The following is a 21,802-nucleotide window of genomic DNA, read 5'->3' as shown; positions in this document are numbered from 1 at the left end:
GTGTCTGCACACACTGATGTGTCAATTCGTGCATTAATGGATGTAGTAGATTCTTTATTATACTATAATCAGGTCCTACATTATACTAGCTAAATGGTGTGACAAAACTACTGAATTCTGTCATTGCACATCTTGTTCTTCATTCTGATTGGCAAGTTGTATGAATACAATAGTGGCTTTGTTAATAACTTCACAAATTGTCAATTTCATTTTCAACATTGAATACAAATTCAAATAAAAGGATTTTTATACAGTTAAACTTTTATTATTTTTTATAATTTTGTCCCTTTCTGTAAATGCCAAAAAGAAGGTACTGTCAAAACACAGCTTTCAACAAGTGGTGAAAATCCGACTATAACGAAACCAAGAGTTCATAGAATGACTGTTTGGGTATAAGCTGTGATAGTTTATATAAGTTGAAGATAACAGTAAGGAACAAAACATGTGATCTTAACAGAACTTTTCACATTGAATTCAAATATATAAATTTTCTCCATTCGGTTTTTTTTTCATGATGCGTAGGTAAACTTTGAAAAAAAAATTTACATCAACGCATTCAACTTACCTTGTAAATGTGGTAATTGTTATTTTCCTTTTGTGTTTGGCATCTGGAAATCACTCTTTAGCATCCCAACAATAATGTGCAAGCATTTTTAGACTCCACTGTCACTGGTACCAGTTTACCATAACAGATTTGCTGGTGGAAGCGTACCCCATGCTCATCACTGACTCCGCTGAGGTTGTCCAGAAAGAAATCCAGGTGCAAGTCCAATAAATAAATTTTTTAGGACATATTAATTCCATATGTTTGTAGACTAAATAACTCACTTACAACATCAAAATGGTTGGGGATTTGTGATTTCCTAAAACGTTAAGCACAATACTTTTAAATTATCTCCACACTGACTTTTCAGCTTAACACTTCTTTAAATTGTCTTTAATCAAGATCTTATTTGGGGACCTACAAAAATTCTTTCCTAGATTTCAGCATCTCTAACATGAGGAATTTCTCTTTCAAATAATGAAATCCTCAAACACATTTTTTTCTATCACCTTAAAAGTCCTAATTTTAATGGAGTGTAGGTAGAAGAATCAGTTCCCAACTAGTGGAAAGTGTACAACATTTTTCTGTCCAGGCTTAAGTGTTTCATGTTTTGCCAATTTCTTCATGACATGATTTGTCTAGTCCCTGCTGTTCCATTCATAGAGCTGCAAAACCATTAATAATGTGATGACTTTTAATTTGCAACATATGGTTCAATGGTTCTTTTATTGAATTTTATTCTAACTAGATTATTGTTATTTATGTATTCCATGTTAGTTGCATAAGCTAATGGACAGAAGGAAATCTGTTAACATTGTGCAAAAGGACAGCCTTTAAACTAGTTTTTGAAGAATCAATGCAATCTCTATTATGTCGAGTTGTGATCATGATTAGGTGCATCCAGATAAGCACAATTACTGTTACAGTAAAACTACTTTTTTCAGAATATAAATTTTGCAATTCTTCCTGATGATTACAAAAGAAACACACTTTTGTGTCAGCATGTAAAAGATTACAGCTCCTAGATCTTAGATCAAAAGCTCGACTTGTTTCTAAGTTCAAATCCCAAATAAGGTTGTTTAATTTATGTTTAGTTATCAGATGAAGTTCAATACTATGCGTTTTCTATTACAAAAGTAGGATCATTTTGCCCCTCATGTTGAACTTCAGTTGAGTACCTCATATTCTAGTTTTGAAGGATGAAGATGTCTTCGCTGCGAAGGACTGGCCTTATAGCAGACAGTAAATTCAAGTACTGCAGGGTCTGTTTGGCTTAACTACTTATTCCTTTTATCTTTGCAATACAGAACAGAACAGTTATTTTGATCATTTATGCACTTTATTGGCAAACTTATTCACTGACACAATAACTGTAAATAAAAACAGAATGAAACCATGGTAGGTGCATACGTAACAAATACTTAAACAATACTGGTTTATTAATTGTGTGACTCAGAAGACTGCTCAGTATTCTGATGTAGGATAGGGTTGACATGTCAGAACCTTTCTTTTTCCTTTTTAGCCTCCAGTAACTATCGTTTAGATAATTTCTTCAGAGGACGATATTGTATGAGTGTAAATGAAGTGTAGTCTTGTACATTCTCAGTTTGACCATTCCTGAGATGTGTGGTTAATTGAAGCCCAACCACCAAAGAACACCGGTATCCACGATCTAATATTCAAATCCATGTAAAAATAACTGGCTTTACTAGGACTTGAATGCTAGAACTCTCGACTTCCAAATCAGCTGATTTAGGAAGACGCATTCACCACTAGACCAACCCTGGTGGGTTGACATGTCAGAACCTACAACAAACTAATCATGTGTTAGCAGCAATTGCCTTCATAAGTTTGTAAACCAGCCAAATTCTGTTAGAAATAATTAAATATATTCTTTTATATCCATAAGTAAAATTCTGCAAAAACAATGCTTAAAAAATTTTATCATACAAAAACTGTGGGTGAAGGAAAAATTCTGATATCACTTTTGAATTTACCGTAAAAAGTTACAATGGGTATACAAAAAAACTTTTATGCTAAGTTTATTACTAGAATCTACTGGTTATTTTGTCACTAATAAACAAATTGAGGTTCATAATTATTTATGAATAAGTTAAGATTGACAAAGTATTCTTTAAAAAAAAATTATATAATTTTCATAAAAAAATTTGAGGATTTGGTAACTGATATTTACTCGACGAATTACATTTTAAACAAATTGAATTAATGAACTTTGAGAATATACATGATTATAATTTTAGCAACAACCTTCAGTGCAAATGTCTAAATTATCATATGTATATACAAAATGAAAAACTAAAAAAAAAGGAAATGTAATTTACTAATTCATTATAATAGTCAAAAATATATAATTTTGGACTATTTACATTCTTTATGCATTACATTTTATTAAATTTTAGCAGCACCTGATTTTTTTCTATTAAATTTCTTCATCTTCTTGAGCTTTAATGGCATTTCACCCTTAGTATTAACATTTTTAATTTTACCAGAAAACAAAATTATTTTAAAAACCCTAAGTTTGAAATAATTAATTAGAATTTATACTAGTTTAAACTAACTACACTGGGAAACAAAAAGGAATTTTTTTTGTCTCCGGAAGAAAAATATGTGATTCTGATAGTATTTTTCTCCTGAATTCAAATATACTGGTTTTTTCCATCACATAAGGTTTCTGAGAGACAGGCATTTATAATTTCAAACAGTTTAATACTTTCTGCATTCTTAACTATACAATATTCAAACATTTGACTCGCCTAGAAAGTAAGAAATGATGATTTTCTGCTATATTTCACCTGTGGAGCATCCCTCTTGATGGTCCAACAATTATCGGCCAGCATACTAAGATTCCATTTGCCTTGATACCTCTTTTCCATAGATGAAATCTCCTGATGAAAGTGCCAAAATTTTCCAGGAAGAAATCTAGGTGCAAGTGCAGGAAATATACTTTTAAGGACATACAACCCAAATTTTTATAAGATAGTTGATAACATTACGGTAATTTTCCACCTTTTTATTTCTCAAAAAAACTCTTAGTAACATTTTTGAATGCTTGCCAAGCTGCTGGTTCTCAAACTTTTCATCATGCATTACTGATTGTATTTGTGGACCGCAAATATTTCTTCTTTAATTTTTTCACCACTAATTTTATGAACTTCTGTTTAGTACATAAAACCAGGAGTACTGTCTATGGCGTAATGAAATTTCATTAATCCTAGTTTAGCAAAGGTATACTACATATTTTTTGGATTACACAATGGGTCATGTTTCTGTTCAGGAATGATTTGCGTTTAGGCCATTCTTTTCTAATGAAATGGTTTTTTTTTGTCCCTACTATCCCATTCACATGAAAAACAACAGTACTTTGAGTAACCAACCTGCAGACCACAAATAAGTGCAATTACCTTCAAATCGACACAAATATTCCATTCATACACTGCATATTGAAGCTTTACCAATATAAATTTAAAGTTTTTATGTTTCTTTCATATTAGCAACATACAACTGTTACCAACATATAAAACTGTTGACAGAATTATATTTTCATTTGCTTGATCTTTAAATGAACAATAGGTTATACTTTCAGGTTTACTGCCATCTACCTTAAGATGACTAATTTTGTCCATATGAATGAGTGTATTGTTTCTTACCACAAATCTTACACAGACTCTTTGAACAACATTTTTTGGAATCAATGTGGACCCCAATTAGTGGTTGTCAAATTTTGGTTTTGGAGTACTGGGATCATTAAGAAAGGCCCTTACATAAACAATTATCTATGGACAAATTTAAAAATTCCTTACATTGATATAAGTAATGATTTGAATTACAAAATGAACATTGATACAAATTGGATTTTGCATAACTAAGATTATGTCTTTTGTATTGTTTATTAGGATTTAAATTAAAACATTTGGTTAAAGATCAGGTTGTATTTTACGACGTTCCTTGGCTTTGTTATCTGCATTCATTTGCGTGTCAGAGGTTGAGGGATTAATATTTTCTAAAAGTTTTCGTCTAGAATTAAGAAATTCAATGAAATCTGTAAAGGTGGGAAACCTTTCATTTGATCTTATTTCCGCAATCTTGAGCCATTATAATCCAATTTAGATGTTAGAAGTTGGACTAATATAAATTCATATGTATGTAACAGAAGTTGCATTGCTTTAAGCGAGTTCACATTTGAGGAAATCTCATTAATAAATTAAGACAAAGTATCTACAGATTCTTTTTTTTGTTTAATTTGATTATAGAATGCATTCAGCATTGTGAAAAAAATTATAAATTTTAAATAATTCTAAAGCAACAAGATCATTTCTATTTGTTATTGGGAGATCTTTAATGATAGCTAGAGCTTCATTTTTCAAAGAAGAATGTAGATAGTGTAGTTTTTGACTGTTAGTTATAGCACCTCTATTATGAACTATTATAAATATATTAAAATAGAGTTGCCACTCTAAAACATTACCTCTAAATCCAGATATATTAATGGGTTGTAGTCGAGTTTGTTTAAGTTTAAATGTTACATTTGTTAATTTGTTTATTAATGATTTTTTATCATTATTAAATTTAATTTGCATTCTGTAATACGTAAGTCTTGTTCACGATCTTATAATAAATCATCATCAAATTCTGTTTCAAGTATTGATTGAATGATGTCGTATTTGTCTTGCAAATTAAGAAAATTCCTTAATTTGTAAGTCAATTCTATTTTCTAGTGAGGGATCAAAGTTATTAGTAAAGTTGCAAATTCTCATTATAGAAGCCTTTACTGATCCTCTTTGTCTAATTAATTGTTTATCCATAATGACAATAATGTAAATTATTAAAATGTGAAATGAATTAAGTGATATTACAGTAACAATGATACAATGTAAATCAAATTAAAGTAAATTGAGAAAGGTGTTACGTAAATGTTGTTGCTTTAGATACTGTGAGTTCCTTTTAAGCAGTAGATCGATGAATGTATGTATTATGATTGATTATGATATGTGTGTATGTAGAAAATCTGGTGCCAATTCTTTAAATAAATAAGTCTTTATGATCTTACGATTCTGATTATTTTCACTGTAATATATTCATTTGTATAACATTACTAACTTTATATAAATTTATTGTATGTAATATCATGTAATGAGACTTTTAGTAGACTAATAGAAGATTGGAATAGGACTGTCTGAATGAATGATGAGCTTGCTTATTTATAATTACTGTGTATGGAGCCGCTGAATCGTCAGGAGCCGAATGCATTTGAAAGGAGCCATGTGATTGTAAAGAGCCGAGTGCATCTGAAAGGAGCTGTGAACTGAGATGAGCCGAGTGAATCTAACCAAAGTCAAAGATCTTTAAATTTAAAAGACCTACATTAAATGAAAATTAAAGTTCCAACATTTAAACAGTATTTAAAAATTAAATAAGTCATTTAAAAAAACCTGAGTTTTTGACAGTTGATAGAACTGGATCATATGTGGGTATGAGTAATATTAAAAAAAATCTTTCCATTAATATAATACTGTAATAAATTATTGCTAAATTTTTATATGAAATACAACTTTCATAATGTAGAAATTTGTATGCATTGTTGCCTTATTACTTTTGTGGGCACTCACCATTTGTGTAAGGAATATACATTTTCCAATTTTCTTATCAAAAGTCCAATAACATGTGCTAATTCACACAAACATATGTTTCTTTTTGGGTTAATTGAACAGGTTTTTGTCTACATATAGGCTAATGTTCCTTCAATTTCTAGGATGCTAATCCTTGGGACACTGAAAGCGTTACATACCCATCAGATTATAATGGGATATGGAGTACAGTCTTATTTTTGTCTGTTAGATTTTCATTACTAATAACCTACATAAAAATATCCTTAAGTAACAATTTACATCATGCTTCATCTAATTAATAGTAAGGAAGCAATAAAGAAAAAGGTTGGTGGTCCTATTTGCAAATATACATTTGTACATACAATGTACTAAGGGTATACTGTAACGTAATGCTAATCCTTTTTGGATTAGTCCAGTTGCCAATAAATGCCCATATGATTGTATTCAGAGAATCTAAACTCCTTCACAATCAAATATTCACTTATCTCTTGGAGGTTGGAAATGATACTTTTTGTATCAGTGCTTATGATTTTCAATATTAACATAAGACTACAATTTTGGTGCATTTTATTTTCCTGGGTGATAAACGGTTCAGACATTAAGAGGAGAATGCATGTAGTAATAAATCTTATACATGTTTTTTATGCAATAAGTACATGTCTTAAGGCTAAGCAGGAAAAAGAAAGAAAAAGGTCCTTTTGAAGGAAAAGCATGTTTGGAATCATGAATATATCAATAACATAATTTTAAATGAAATTGTAAAAAATTTAATCTTTTATGATAACATAAATCTAATAATCTTATCTTCTTCTTTTTGTTTTTTTTCCAGAATTTAGTTTTTTTCTTTTTAATGGAGTAGACTGAGTAAATGTTTGAAACTTCTTCAAATCAGCACAGAAAAGGATCTGAAAACATAAAAATTTACATACAGGACCTATTTTCGAAAAACAAACAATAAAATTCTTTATTTTTTCTTATCCATTGTAGTTAATAAACATAAAAATTATTTAGATTGAAGTTATTTAATTAGTTGACAGTAACACTAAAAAAAGGCTATAAAATTTTTTATAGTAAACAAGTAGATATTTCCTTTTAGAAAAAAGCAAAAAGTGATCAGTTGATGAATTAATGTTAATATGTGTTTTTTTCTTAGATAGTGTGTAAACTAAATTTCATATTTTTTAAAGGATGGGAAAAGTTTAATTTTATTATGTTTAAAGCATACAGTATGACACATTATCTAAGTATTAATACATAGTCATCAGAAGACTGTAAATAATAGTTTTCACATTTGTTGAGACACTGCTGTGTAATTAACTAATGATTATATTTGTTTTACTCAGTATTTATTTCACTTTTGATACATACACTATTAAAATTAATCTTTTTAGGATTCATAATATTCCTCTGTACCGTTATATATTTAAATTCTATTAAACCACTTAGTACGGAATATTGAGATAAAAGACACATACTTACCTTAATTTTTCATGTAAGTACTGTCACAGGATCCGCATCCCCAGTCATTAAAATACCAATAATCATTAATGCATGATAAAAATAAGGATAAAAAAGTAAACCTATATATTTAAGATGAAAGCAATCTAAGTGAAACTGTAAAAAGCTCCTGCGCAGATTGAAGAACAAGCAGTGGGGAAGGATGGCAGAATATTCCTTAGGATGATAAAAATATAATACAGTGAAGATCCAGAATGAAAGCAGTAGAAAATGATACAAAAGGCAGCTTTGCACTTAATTTCTCAATATGGATCTCAATATCACAGCAGCAGTAAAGGAAATTTTAGTAATTTAAATGTGATAAATTATTTTGTACTTACATTATCAGTCTTTGAATTGCAGTCTTGCATTATCCAAAACCAAAATGAACAAATTTTTATGACTTTTGCTGCAATAAATCTTTTTTTTATTTCTGAGTTCTTTTTTACTAGTAAATAAGTGAAAGGTAATTAAAATTACCTTTCACTTTTCTAAAAAAAGTAATAATTAGAATTTTCATGGCCTTAAAACAAAAATATAAGGGGTAATTTATTTTTAAACAGTATGTATATAACTACTTGAAAAAAGAAAATTAACATTTCAGTATAACATAAATCGCTACTTAATAAAGTAATTAAAACAAACTTACAGTATGAGCCCATCCTGCTAATGGTCCATAAAGAGTACGAAAATGGTCACCAATTTCATTGTAAACTTTAGTGGTTACAGATTTTACTGCCTTTAAGTGAGGTAAATAATACTGTGATGCTATTTGAAATACATGTGTATCAACTGGAACTGCTTCTAAATGACCCAGTGACATTAGGCATATACAGTCAGCAACCTGAAATTTTTTTGTAAAACAATAAAACTTTGAATGTAAATGAATGACACTAATTATATATATAGGTTATTCAGTAGGAAAGGGAAATTTAGGAACTGATTATTCTTTTAAGTGACGAGGCACATTTTCATCTGTCAGGATTTGTGAATAAACAAAATTACCGTTATTGGGCTTTACATAATCCATGGCAAATTCTTGAAAAACCACTTCACAGTCAATATGTTACAGTGTGGTGTGCGGTTTCAAAGTTTGGCATAATTGGCCCATATTTTTTTGAGGAGTTAAATCGCAGAGTAACAGTAACATCTCATCGATACGTAAACATGTTGAATGAATTTCTGCAACCGAAACTGAATTACTTTCAAGGACATGAAATTTGGTTTCAACAGGATGGTGCCACTGCCCATACGGCGAGAATCGCTGGATGTTCTGCGAGAAACCTTTCCTGGATGTTTGATTTCCCAATTTAATGACATTCCTTGGCCAGCGCATTCACCTGATGTGATTCACCTGTTTGTGATTTTTTTTCTGTAGGGGTATCTCAAACATAAAGTCTTCAGTAGTCGACCACAGTCAATTGCAGAACTCAAGGAGGCCATTCAACGAGAAATTGAAGCAGTCCACAAGTGATGATTGAGCGAGCAATGTCAAATTTTAGAATTAGGTTAAGTGAGTGTGTGAAGAGTAATGGAGAACATTTGGACGACATATTATTCAAATAAAAAAAAATCTATGTAAGTAAAAATCACTATAAATTGCAAAAATTGATCTTTAATTTCATATATTAAATGCTTTAATAGTACGAAACACAGTTTAATTATTATCCCTCAAAAATCGTGTCACGTTTATATGCCGGACCCTGTATTAGAATCATTCTGTCTTGTAATTTTTTTATGTTCTTCGGAGAACCACATGGAACCACTTAAAACTTTGTTAATAATGAAAGGCGAGACCTTTTGGAGGGAGCCACCTCTCTCATTATTCTGAAGCACAACAAAACGAATGTTTTTATATTTTATATTTGATGTTTTAGAATTAGTCTCTTCTGCAAGATTATTATCGTTGTCAGACAAAGCTGACAGGGGCCTTTCCACTAGACAAGATGTGGTGGTTTTTCAGATGGACCACCAACCATCATGGAGTTTACCCTAGGACTTGAAATTTTGGACTCACGAGTACCAATGATATAACAGACCACTCCAGTAGAGTGCATGCGTACTAGAGCTACAGCTAAATAGAACTGGGTTCACCCTGGTGTCCAGAAGACATTGTTCGACTCACTTCATAGAGCCATTCACCCATCGGTATGATAGTTTCGACCTTGGGTTACGGTTACGTTAAGTAAGATGTCACAACACCACCGAGTGTGAGTGTAAGATAAAACAGTGTAGGATGTTGTGTAGTTGTGTAAGGGTATATATTGTAATTTGTGTAGTGTTCACGGTGTAGTATATATGTATACTGTGAAGTGTTCTGCAACTCTGGGTGTAGTGGGAATTTTCTCTTGCACATTACCATAACTTTCTTCCTGAAGTGCACAAATACCTTGTATTACTATATATTACATTTATTCATTATAATTTCAATTAATAATTAAAAATAATAATATAATTAAATAACAATAATTTCAATAATGTTGAACATGCTATACTATTAAGAAACTGACATAAAATATCTTAATCAGAGAGCATTTTACTTAACATTGTTCCAGACTCAAAAAAAGTATTTTGGGAAAACAGAATACTTTCTGTTGCGTTCCATTTTCTTTGGTCTGAAAAGAAAATATTCTAGTTCTTTTAAATAAAATTTTTGTTAAATACTTTGAACACTCTTGAGTGTTGAGCTTAGTTTGAAACAATGCAGTGAAGCAATCTGACGGTACAGGTATTTATTTGAACTCTCATACCCACAAAATTTTTAATAATTTGTTTAGAAACAAACAGCAACAGTGAAAAATAAATATCATCCTAGTTATGTAAGCTATGTTACTGATAAAAACTTTCTACTTAAATCATATATAAAAAAAAAAAATCTGAATCATGTAACTTTCCTGGCTTTGCACTTTTTAGAGATTTTAACAGATTTTTATTTCAAGTGACTGATTAATGGTTGTTCCAAAAATGGCTTAGGGCTTTAAATGACTATAACTACAAAATGTTTTTTTTGTTTCTGGTAAACTTTTATATACATGAGTTGAGTAGTATATGAATCTAACCAGGGCCCCACTTTAGCAAGAACAGCGTATTGGAATTATAAAAACTTATGGAAGATGACCAAAAAATTTGTAACTTTTTTGGAGTTTTTAATAATCCTTCTGAACAAGAAGTTCAAGATTTAGTAAAACATTTTTAAAACACTGGGTCTGTTCACAACAAACCATACTCAGGGAGTGTGCAAAAAAAATAGTACGTTTTGCTGAATACATTGCTCTTGTATGGGAAAATGTTGCAAATGAGCCAGCAACATTAATTTCATGGCAATCTCAAATTCCTTGGACCAGGTATTTGCATTTACATGCACATAGTTAGTGCAAGTTCAACTCACTCAAAAGTTAAATGCGACAGATCATCAGCAAAGCAGAAACCTAGTTGCTTTAATTGTTACAAAAAAAAAAGCAACAGATCCACATTTTGCACATATCATATTTAGTGATGAAGTTCATTTCTTGTACATTTAATAAACAAAACTGTTGCATTTGGGGAGAAGAAAACCCTCAAATGATTCACAAAGAATCACTTTTTGTGCAAAATATATAGTTTGGTGCGGTTTATGTTCCAGAGGAATCATCAGCCCATTTTTCTTCTCTTCTCTTGTTTTTTGAAGACAGCCAAGGCAATGCTGTTATGGTGAATGCAGAGGATTATGGGTTGCTAACAGACTTTGTATGGCCTTAATTAAATGGAATTGACACTAATGATCTTTATTTTCAACAAGATGGCATTACATGAAACACAACACAAGAAAATATTGTGTTATTGCGCTTGGGATTCTGTGGATGTGTAATCTCACGGAATGGTGATGTAATTGGCAGCCAAGATCTTGACCCCTTTAGACTTGTCTTTAAGGTTATCTGAAAAGTAAAGTTTATGCTAATAATCCAACAAACATTACAGCCCCAAAAGATAAACCCAAGGCATCACAAGGGAGATTGATGCTCCCATGCTCAAAAATATCCTAAAAAATTTCAATGCCTAGCCATGGTGGACATTTAAATGATATTATCTATCATGTTTAATTGTACTCAATAATATTTTAATCCGAAACAGAGAAACCAGAGACATTCATAGTTTGATTTTTATACTCAAACAAAATCCTAAAGCCATTTTCGGAACATCCTATAGTCTTCCTTTGTAACTGTAACAGAAATATAACTATAATCAGAAAACTAATAATTCTAAATAAAATTGAATCATTAAACAAACATATTAAGAATACCAGAAAATATAAAAACATGCTATAAAATGGTTTTTGATACTTTGTAAAATAAAATTTCTTTTTTATATATAAAAATTGAATGAACAATTTGGCTGTTTATGCACATAAATAAACTATGTACAAATATGTAGGAAAAATACTATTAATAGCTTAATTAATGAATTGTGAAAAAATTATTTAATAAGTATAATCAGAAAATACAAAAACTGCAATACTTCTATTAAGTAGAAAAAAATGGACAAACTAAATATTTAGAAAAAAAAAAAGTCATACCTTTGCACCAACTCCAGTTAATTTCATTAATTCAGTCTTTGCTTCACTATAATTTAATTCTTTTAATTTATTCAACCATTCATTACCACCAAAACTAATAATTTTTTCAGCAGATTGATGAATATATTTAGCACGATAACCAAAACCTGCTTTACGTAATTTCTCATCTACACCAGGCTGAGCTAATGCTTCTACAGTAGGAAATGCAAAATAATCTTGGTTATCAATTTGACATATTTTCTTTCCATAAAATGTACACAATTTTTCAACCATAGATGATATTCTAAAACAAATAATTGCATATTATTTCTAAAATGCAGTAGGCCTGCAACTTACACAATAATTAAATTCACATAATCTCCCCCCCAAAAAAAAACTTTTATTTTCAGTTTATAATCTTGTACTACTGCAGATTATTCTATTACAGATGTATAGGTCTTGCATCAGTAGTCACCATATTTTTTTTTTTATCCTGGATGGGCATTACACTTGTACAAACTTTAAGCAGAAATCATAACCACCTCTTCAGTGGCCTCTTTCCTCTTGGTTTATAATTAGTTTAGTCACTTAATTAACCCATCTATCATTATCCAATCTAGATATTTATAATTACATAAACATCAGTTGATTTGATATCCAATAACGATGGATATCAAATCCATACAATGCAATCAAACCTGTTGCATAGTATGCAACAGCTTCTTTACTGTGTAGTCATTTCATGTCCCTTCAATCAAGCCATGACACCTACACCATATAATGTTTTAATAAAACTTAATACACCTGCATTGGCATTTAATCGCATCAATTTTTATAGGTAACTTGTTTTGTCTTTACTTTAAGCTACTCAAAATCTAGGTAAAATTGAGATTATTTTTTACCTTTCTAGGATTCTGATGTAATGTACACTTCTTATAAATTTGTATTTGTATATTTTTCATATTAAATGATCATTTCTGAGAAAATTAACATTCTTGACAATTCAAGTATGAAGATTTCAGAATAAAAAGTTGAACACCCTAAAAAATTATCATACATCAATGATTTCGTTTTGATTAATATTAGTTTTTGTAACAAATAAAAAAGGATTTGGCAAGTGATTTATTTATGTGTGGGAAACGAATAATCACGAAAAATCAAGTAAATTTTCTCCTAATAATCTTAAGGCATGATCTACCACATCTAAATAATAAAACATGGCTTTCTCACTCCTAGAAAAATAATAACCTTTTATTTATGTAAAAAAATCTCTGAAAAGCTATAATTCTTCTTGTTCTTTAAATAAAAGTATGAAGTAAATAATGTTAGAACTTTTGAAATTTAAAATATAAGTTTTCAAGGTTGTTTTATAGATCATCATATTTCTATTTATCTTTAGAAAGCATGAAATTCATATGTTGTAAACCTATCACTATCACATTTTAGACCTTACTATTATAATATTCTAAAAATACCAGAGTTTAACTTCTTTTTATATTATTTTATGCAGAAACCTACTTAAACAGTAATCAATGTCTAATTAATATACATAGATTTTTTTTTAATTATATAAAAATAAATAAATTTTTTTTCTACATGATTCATCAAATTACAAATTAAATGGAAAATATATGCACAGATTCACACAAATTACCTATTCATGCAACATAAATTGAAGAAAATTAACTTTATAATACAAAGTTGCTGTGATATGATGAAGCAAAGGAGTATACACTTGAATATTACACTAAGTACAAAAGAAAAATCTTCAAAACCTGATATTTTTAAAATTAAAATTTGATGAATATTATGAAAAGGGTTCTCTATTGATACCAAGTAAGTAAAAAACCTCTTCTGGTAAAAAACTACAAAATTAAAACAAAATTTCTTCAGAATTATAATCCTTAAGAGTGTTAAGGTATTTTTTCTGTCTTCATAGTTAAATTGTTAATATCAGAAATTTTTGTTAAAACTGATCAATTAATTATGAAAAATAATTTTTTTTTAATAAACAAATTGCATGTGAGGGCTCAGCAAAGAAAAAATGTAATTTGTACTTAAAACAGCTGTAAAAAGCATACCAGATAAATAAGAGAAAAACATTTGGTGCAGTTACACATCTACATGAATGGGCATAATATATTTAGGATCAGACTTTGTAACTTTTCTCCAAAATAACAATTTTAACAAAAGTTGGATTGAGCCTCCTCGAGGTGCGTCTTGTTATATCTACAACAAATAGAAATAATGGGAAAAATTTGATCAGGGAACTGAATCTAAATAAACTTCAGAGCTTCATTTATCATCAAATCACACCTCACTAAATCTGTGTTGGGACTAGGTCCCGAGTTACAAACTTGGGATCTAGTCCCAATACAGGTGACCCCTTGACAATCAATCATGGAAGGTCTTTTAAGGAATAATCCACCAGCTGAACCAAGCAACACCAGCGGGGCAGCATTCAGATACAGTGGGCTGCCAGTTAGAAGATAATATGTGACTGGAAGCATTGGAATGTCCCAACTATAGACACACGAACAAGAAAGATACAAAGTCCGAAAGCAAGTTGGCTACATTTCTGCTGCACTCAATGTAAACTTGCTCATGCAGACTGGTAGACTAAAAATAATAACTGGTCTAATAGACTAACACAAAATTCACATCATGGGTCTGCAGTCTGCATGAAATAAGAAATACTGACAAGAACACCATGAAATCTCAAGGATATAGGCAAATATATATCTATCTCAAAGGTATACCTGGGAATAAGTGATTAAAAAATGTCCCACAGTTTGGAACAGGCTTTTAGTCAGCCTCAAAATAACAAAATCCATACAAGAATTCAAGTCAAAATCCCCAAGAATCTCAACACACCCTAAAAGCATCTAATAAAATCTACACTATAATAAATGCCCATGCACCCATTAATAAAAATAATCCTCCAAAAGATCATAAAGAAACAGAAAAGTTCCGTGATCTACTTGACCTGACTATAAACAACATCCCCAAAAACTATGTTAAACAATTAATTGACTTCAATGCTCAACTAGGCAGAGAAAGAAGATACTGCGACATCATTGGAAAATGGCCTGTCCTAAAGAAAACAAACAAAAACAGATAGAAATTCATCAATGTCAAAGGTAAAATCCAAAGGCGAGCCTTCGAAACAATTTGAGATCAAAATAGGACTCTGCCAAGGCTGGATGGGCTGTCACTACTATTATTCAACTGCGCTCTAGAAGTGATAATGAGGGAATGTCTCAAAAAATGCTACCAAAAGTAAAAATAGGCTGAAAAATCAAAACAAACTGTCTTGGTCTCGTTGACTTGGCACTGCTAGAAAATGACATTGACAAAGCTAAATCATAGATATTAGAACTTCAAAACATTGCAATAAAATTGGCATCAAAGTATCACTCAAGATGTACTCTTATTTCGTTCCACACTTCTTGACCGAAGAACAAAAACAAATGCGTCTTTCTTATGCTCAAAACTATGTTGAGACTGCTGATAGCAACCCGAATTTTTTTGCAAACAATTGTAACTGGGGATGAAAGCTGGTGCTTCATGTATGATCTGCAAATGAAATGTCAATCCACTGCTTCGTTGAGTTCTGGAGCACAAAGACTGGCGAAAATCAGGCAGCAAAAATTAAGAGTGAAAATATCTTGATTGCATTCTTCGACTCAAAGGGCCTGATTCATCATGAATTTGTTCCAACTGGCTTGAGTACCAGGATCCAGGCAGTTGTACTTTCTTGCACAACAATGCCCACACATGGCAACAGTTTTAACATGTAATTACGCTGCAAATCAAATCACTGTCTTATTCCACCTGCCCTATTCACCCAACTTGGCTCCAGCAGACTATTTTCTCTTCCCAAAACTCAAGTTGAAGATGAAAGGCTGCTTTTTCGACGACATTCCGGTCATCCAAAGGGCTTGCACCGAGCAGTTGAAGGCATAAAGTGATTTCTCCAGAGCATTTGACGGGCTCTTCTGGCACTGCAACGTGTGTATAACTATAGAAGAGTTCTATATAGAGTACCGATGCAAGTAAATTCATTTATCTTTAAATCTGTATTTTTGTTTAATTTTGTTCAGTAACTTATCAGACATACTGTATACATTTAAAGGCACAAATAAGATTGATTTACATAACAGTTAATGCACTTGCACCTTTTAATAAAGAAAACAGAACAAACAACGAAAAAGTAGAACTATTTTGGAATAAATAAGATGATATTATAAATTCAAATAAATATAATCAACTTAATCCACCCAAGCACAGATATAAGATGACTCTTACCTTCTTTGTATATTTATAATTTTTCATGAAAGTATTTTCATGGAATCCCGCATCATCAGTCATGTGATATTTATAAATTTTATAAAATTGCATATTAAACAATTAAAAGATTAAAATTTAATCTTATACAAGAGTATATGAAGTCATGTAATAAAATAAATTAAAAATAAAATAAAAACGAACATTTAAACATTTATGTGGTCAGCCAACTATTATAGATATCTTTTCAACACTAACATTATTAGGTCTGGATAACAAAACTGCAAATTTAATCAAAGCAACATTAGCTAACATGTGCTCAAAAATAAAATTTCTGGGAAATTATTATCAAATTCTTTTCTCATCAAAAGTGGTGTAAGACAGGGAGGTGGACTTTCTCCACTACTTTTTAACTGTTCTTGAAAAGGTCGTAAAAGAATGGAACAAAAATTTAGATGAGAATAGTGGAATAAAAGTGGGAACTAAAGGACTGAAGATTAACTATGTAGCTTTCACTGATGATACGGCGTTATTAGCTAAAAATGGAAAGAAGCTGAACAACAAATAAAGGAACCAGAAAAACAATCTGCTAAAATGGGATTAAAAACCAAACTTTAAAAAAATTAAAATTTTGACCAATGTTAAAAACCTCCCAAATTTCCTCAGTATAAAGGAATAAATAAATGGAGAAAGTGGATAATTTTAAATATCTCGAGAGTGGATCAATTGTTATTATTTAGATAAAGACAATATTAATGGTTAGAGCTAGTAAAATGGAATTTATGCAGTAGAAACCCCTACGACTGTGGACAAAGGTAAATTAGAAAATTTAGACAAGAAAGGAAAATTATAAAATTTTAAGTCCTAAATTTCAAAATAATCAATTAAATCCAAATAACAAAGTTTATACTAAAACTAAAAAACTGTCCGACACAATAATGAAAAGACGAATCGCATTTCTTCCCACATATTTAGAATGCTTAACAGTAGATTAACCAACAAATTTTTGATTTCTTCCAAGTAAAAAAAACTAAAGGCAAATGGTTCACACAGGTCCATGAAGATCTAACAAATTGAAGATAACAGAAGGAATTATAAAAGAAACATTTTAAGGAGAATATTATAAATTAATAGGTTTTAAGAAACACCAAAGCACAAGAACAGAGCTAAACTTTATGAAGAACAATGGAAAGGGATATCAGAAAGGTACTGGCAGATAGAAGAAAAAAAACTGCAAATAAGTGATATAACCTATTCCAAAAAAGAGAGAATTTTCAAAATAATGAATTAGCAATGCTGATTGAATTGCTATACTTACAAATTACGAGGGATTAACTCATTTGACATGGTTAAGGTTGACAGTTATAAATAGTGATTACGCCAATCTAGCAGATAATTTATATTTTAAGTTAATTTTTTTTGTAGGGGTATTTTATAACAATTTTATGCTGTTAACAATATTTATAGAAAGCACTATGTTTTAGTTAAATAATATTTTTATATTTTTAAAGAGCATCTGGTAGTTCAGTATTTGTTTTGTTTGAACATATGATACTATTTCTACTTTTAAGAGTAAAAAAAAAGATGAATCTACACTATGAGTAAGCTAAAATACAGAATATTTCACTCTTACCTTGATATAAAATTATTTGAAGAACAAATAAACGAAAATATGTTTTCAACAGGATCTTGTTTCATTATTCTAATTCCACAAAACATTTCTGAGACATCACTAAAATTAGGATCAGCCTTAGCCCATTTGTCATATAATTCTTTAAGTGAAGTGTTTAACCTAAAATAATCTATTAATAATTTTTCACTAATATTTAAAGATTCATCACAGTCTTTTTCAATTTGACAACTTTCATTTATTTTTTTTGAATTTTTGTCTTTGCCAAAGGTAAAATCTGTATTATCAACAAACACTTTAAACACAATATAATCATCATCTCGGGAAATTAACCATAATTTGTTTCCAAATACTCCACTCCATTGGCCTTCTGATGTTTCTTTCCACCTGAAAATTAGAAACAAAGCTAACAGATTACTAAAAAAATATTGCATGTGTGTTAGACTGGACAACTTAAAGTATCACTTAAAGTTATTCTCAAAGTATCACTTATGAGAATTGTTAGGAAAAGTGGGGAATGAATTCTCACTGCTCTCCTCCTTACAAAGTTGAATGTACTGTAACATATAATGCCACACACACTGAAATGCAAGTGATATTCAGCTCCAATGTGAGGCTTCCATCTTGTTTGTTCCAGAGATTAGCTCTACTATGAATAACTTACAAAAATTATAAGTTTTTACAAACAAAATCTGTTATAAAGACTCCTCATTATAAAGTAATCATTAAAAACACAAATACTTTTTAAATAATTTTAAAATAAATATTGTTTTTTTTGTAGTACTTCTAAAAAAATTAATTTAAAAAATACACAAGACTACTACTTACTTTAAGATTACTCCTACAAAAAAAATTTTAATATGTATGAGTGAAAAAATTAAACCACTTAACCAATAATGCTGGTTAAAATAAATATGGTCTTTAAAAATAGATCTCACCAAATTTAAGAATAAAACAGTTAAGTACACAATCAAGTATCAATTTGCCAAAATGAAATTCAAGCTACTTCTAATAATCATTTTAGGCTTAACAATAATCTGATTACAATAGTAGTAAGTTGAACCATGATCATGTTCGGTTTTTAAGAAGTAACTGATAGTTAGATATTGTCATATTAAAATTCTTTCATCATAAAAATGTCTTTAATGGTAATCTTTTTTATGTTCTTCTCCAATTCCTAAAAATGAATCATTAAAAGTAAAATAAATACTCAATAAACCTGTTTATTTTACAGGAAGCCTATTTTTTTGTACTTGCATAAGTCTTGCACCAAATATGCATTTAAGTTACATGGGAACTTGAATTTATCTTTAAGTATGACTACCGGAATATTATGTATATGCATAACACTGCATTACAAAATTTGCAAATTAAGCAAAAGAAATTCAAAAAAGTTTCCAAACTTTATACCCGATAAACAGTTAAAATATAATATGGCTGCTTTTACACAAAATTTTCAAATCATTATTAAATATATTTCACTTAACATTAAAGCAAAACTCAAAACAGGATCATAAAATCATTTAAATATCAGTCACCTACTTGTAGAATGTAACCATTCTGATCAAGTTAATATTATAGCTGTGAATGAGTAGTTGTTTTAGAGAATTAATAAAGAATATCATAAGTTTTATAATTGAATCGCTCCCTATTGTATATTGTTAGATAAACAGTGATGTTATAAAAAAATAAATAAATAAATAAATAAAAATACTAAAAACGCTTAAGTCTAATGTCATTAAATAAAACAGATCATTAACTTTAAGAAAATATGGACCAATTCTAATTATAGCATTCTATTGTATTTAAAAGAATACCATAACCATAGTTGTAGTCTATGGACATGTGATAAAAAAAAATGAATAATTAGCTTGATCATTGTTAGAAGTAACTAATAATCATAAATGGGGTAAAACTGAAACTTGTTAAAAAAGCTTGTTTTAAAAAAAAACATTAGTTAGTAAATGCATAAATTAAAATAATTAACAATTACCTGAAACTCTGCCCACCATTTAATGTATATGTTAGATTCAGCTCAGATTTTGGACAATGAAGTCTTCCTGTCTCAAAAGGGTGAATATGATTATGGCACATGTTTTCTCTAGAAGATGCTACCTGAAATATACTGATATATTTTTACAAGTATGTAAAATCTATATCATACAAAAATTCAATTTGTAACAATTAATTTTCAATGATTATATTGGTGATGGTCAGCAGTTGGTGGTGAAAATAACTATAATTCTTGATGAACTGAACCAAATTTATTAATATAATCTTTTAAAAAACTAGTGTCATAACACTTGGTCATTTAAGCTGCCACATAACATAACATGAGTTTTTCTTGTTAAGTTTTACTCTATATAAGTTAGTTTTCTGCTTTTAAAAAATTATTTATTAGTTTTTGACAATAAACTTAATTAAATTAAGTTTAAAACTGATAAATGAAAACAATACTGACAAACTAAAAAATAAAAGTACAACTCAAACTTATTTTAAAATGTTCAATTTCATCTTTCTGTCATTCAAAAATCAAACTATTTGGTGTAATTTTTGGCAAACTTGGTATCACAATTTCATAATCTATGAGAATTGCTGGATATGTAAATTGCATATTGAGATCTCCATCCACTATTTGACTAAATAAGACTACTAAATTCCCTCAGAAAATGAATTTTTCTTTTAACTAGTGTGGATTTTTACAAACCATTGGGTTGTCTAGTGAACTTATCACAAATCAGTTGATTTCAAAGTCGAGAGTTCTGAAGTTCAAATCCTAGTAAAGGCAATTACTTTTACATAGATTTGAATACTAGATAAGGGTATCCGTATCACGGATACCGGTGTTCTTCGGTGGTTGGGTTTCAATTAATTACACATTTCAGGAATGGTCACCTGAGATTGTACAAGACTACTACATTTCATTTACATTCATCCTCTAAAATAATTCCTTACAGTGGTTCACCATAAAACAGAAAAAAAGTGCGGATTTTTCACTACTTACTAAAAAGTAAAATCAATGCAGATTTGAAGTTATTATTTAGCATATGGCACTAAAACATAATACCAATTACAGTCAAAATTATAAACAAAGATTTAAATAAATAATATTTAGCAAACTACTGGCAGTCAGACAAACCAAGAAGATAGGTTCTCCTGACCACGCAGACACAAGCCTACAGTGTTATGAACTGCAGGCCATGTCGCTAGATATTCCCAACAGTACTTTTCAGGACTTGCCAACAAGAAATCTTGGACCTTCGGTCCCAATTTGCCACATGAATGGCAAACTGCCATTTATTTTTAAGTAACCTTTATACTTAAATACCTTTTTAAATATCGACCAACGATCTACATATTTATCGCCTTCTCATGCAGTAAATTTTAAAGTATTAGACAGCAAAAGATATACTTTTAAAAAAAAATTCAGTTTATAACCTCAAAACAACTAAACTAAGATATACAACAAAATGAATGAATTCACACTTCCAAATATTAAAATAATATTCTGAAAATAATTATTAACTGTTCCTAAAAATAGTTAACTTACTCGAGTACAGTAACTAAGTAAAGTATACAAAGGCATAAACTGATGAAATATTAGTTTGCGTTCCCTCCACATTACAGTTTAACCACTACAACGAAAATTAACTGATTTTTTTTTAACCTCCGGGACCACCGTTAGG

General features: G+C 29.8%; 1 protein-coding gene and 1 long non-coding RNA gene across 6 annotated transcripts in view; one reads left to right on the top strand and one right to left on the bottom strand.

Annotated features, from left to right (window-relative positions):
- The window catches only part of LOC142328001 (uncharacterized), a 14,415-nt gene extending 6,315 nt beyond the window's left edge, over positions 1 to 8,100 (top strand). For both annotated transcript variants that reach the window (XR_012757148.1, XR_012757149.1), the window contains exon 2: positions 7,001 to 8,100. This is a non-coding gene — a long non-coding RNA (uncharacterized LOC142328001). The remainder of the gene's footprint in view (positions 1 to 7,000) is intronic.
- Positions 6,916 to 21,802, bottom strand: LOC142328000 (N-glycosylase/DNA lyase-like). 4 transcript variants are annotated; one of them, XM_075371434.1, is made up of 6 exons: positions 21,667 to 21,802; positions 20,110 to 20,231; positions 18,120 to 18,503; positions 12,221 to 12,503; positions 8,318 to 8,512; positions 6,916 to 7,076 (listed from the first exon to the last, which is right to left on the bottom strand). In XM_075371434.1, exons 1-6 carry the CDS (start codon positions 21,736 to 21,738, stop codon positions 6,972 to 6,974), a joined length of 1,161 nt encoding a protein of 386 aa, XP_075227549.1. In that variant the 5' UTR covers positions 21,739 to 21,802; the 3' UTR covers positions 6,916 to 6,971. The 4 variants fall into 4 exon arrangements, with proteins under 4 accessions (XP_075227549.1, XP_075227550.1, XP_075227551.1 ...); XM_075371435.1 differs by having other exon boundaries at positions 20,110 to 20,269; positions 21,667 to 21,789; XM_075371436.1 differs by having other exon boundaries at positions 20,110 to 20,241; positions 21,667 to 21,765.

Source organism: Lycorma delicatula, chromosome 7 (assembly GCF_047948215.1).
Source record: "Lycorma delicatula isolate Av1 chromosome 7, ASM4794821v1, whole genome shotgun sequence".
Classification (NCBI taxonomy): domain Eukaryota; kingdom Metazoa; phylum Arthropoda; class Insecta; order Hemiptera; family Fulgoridae; genus Lycorma; species Lycorma delicatula.
Note: the sequence above shows the minus strand (reverse complement) of the source record. Positions and strands in the feature narration are given on the sequence as shown.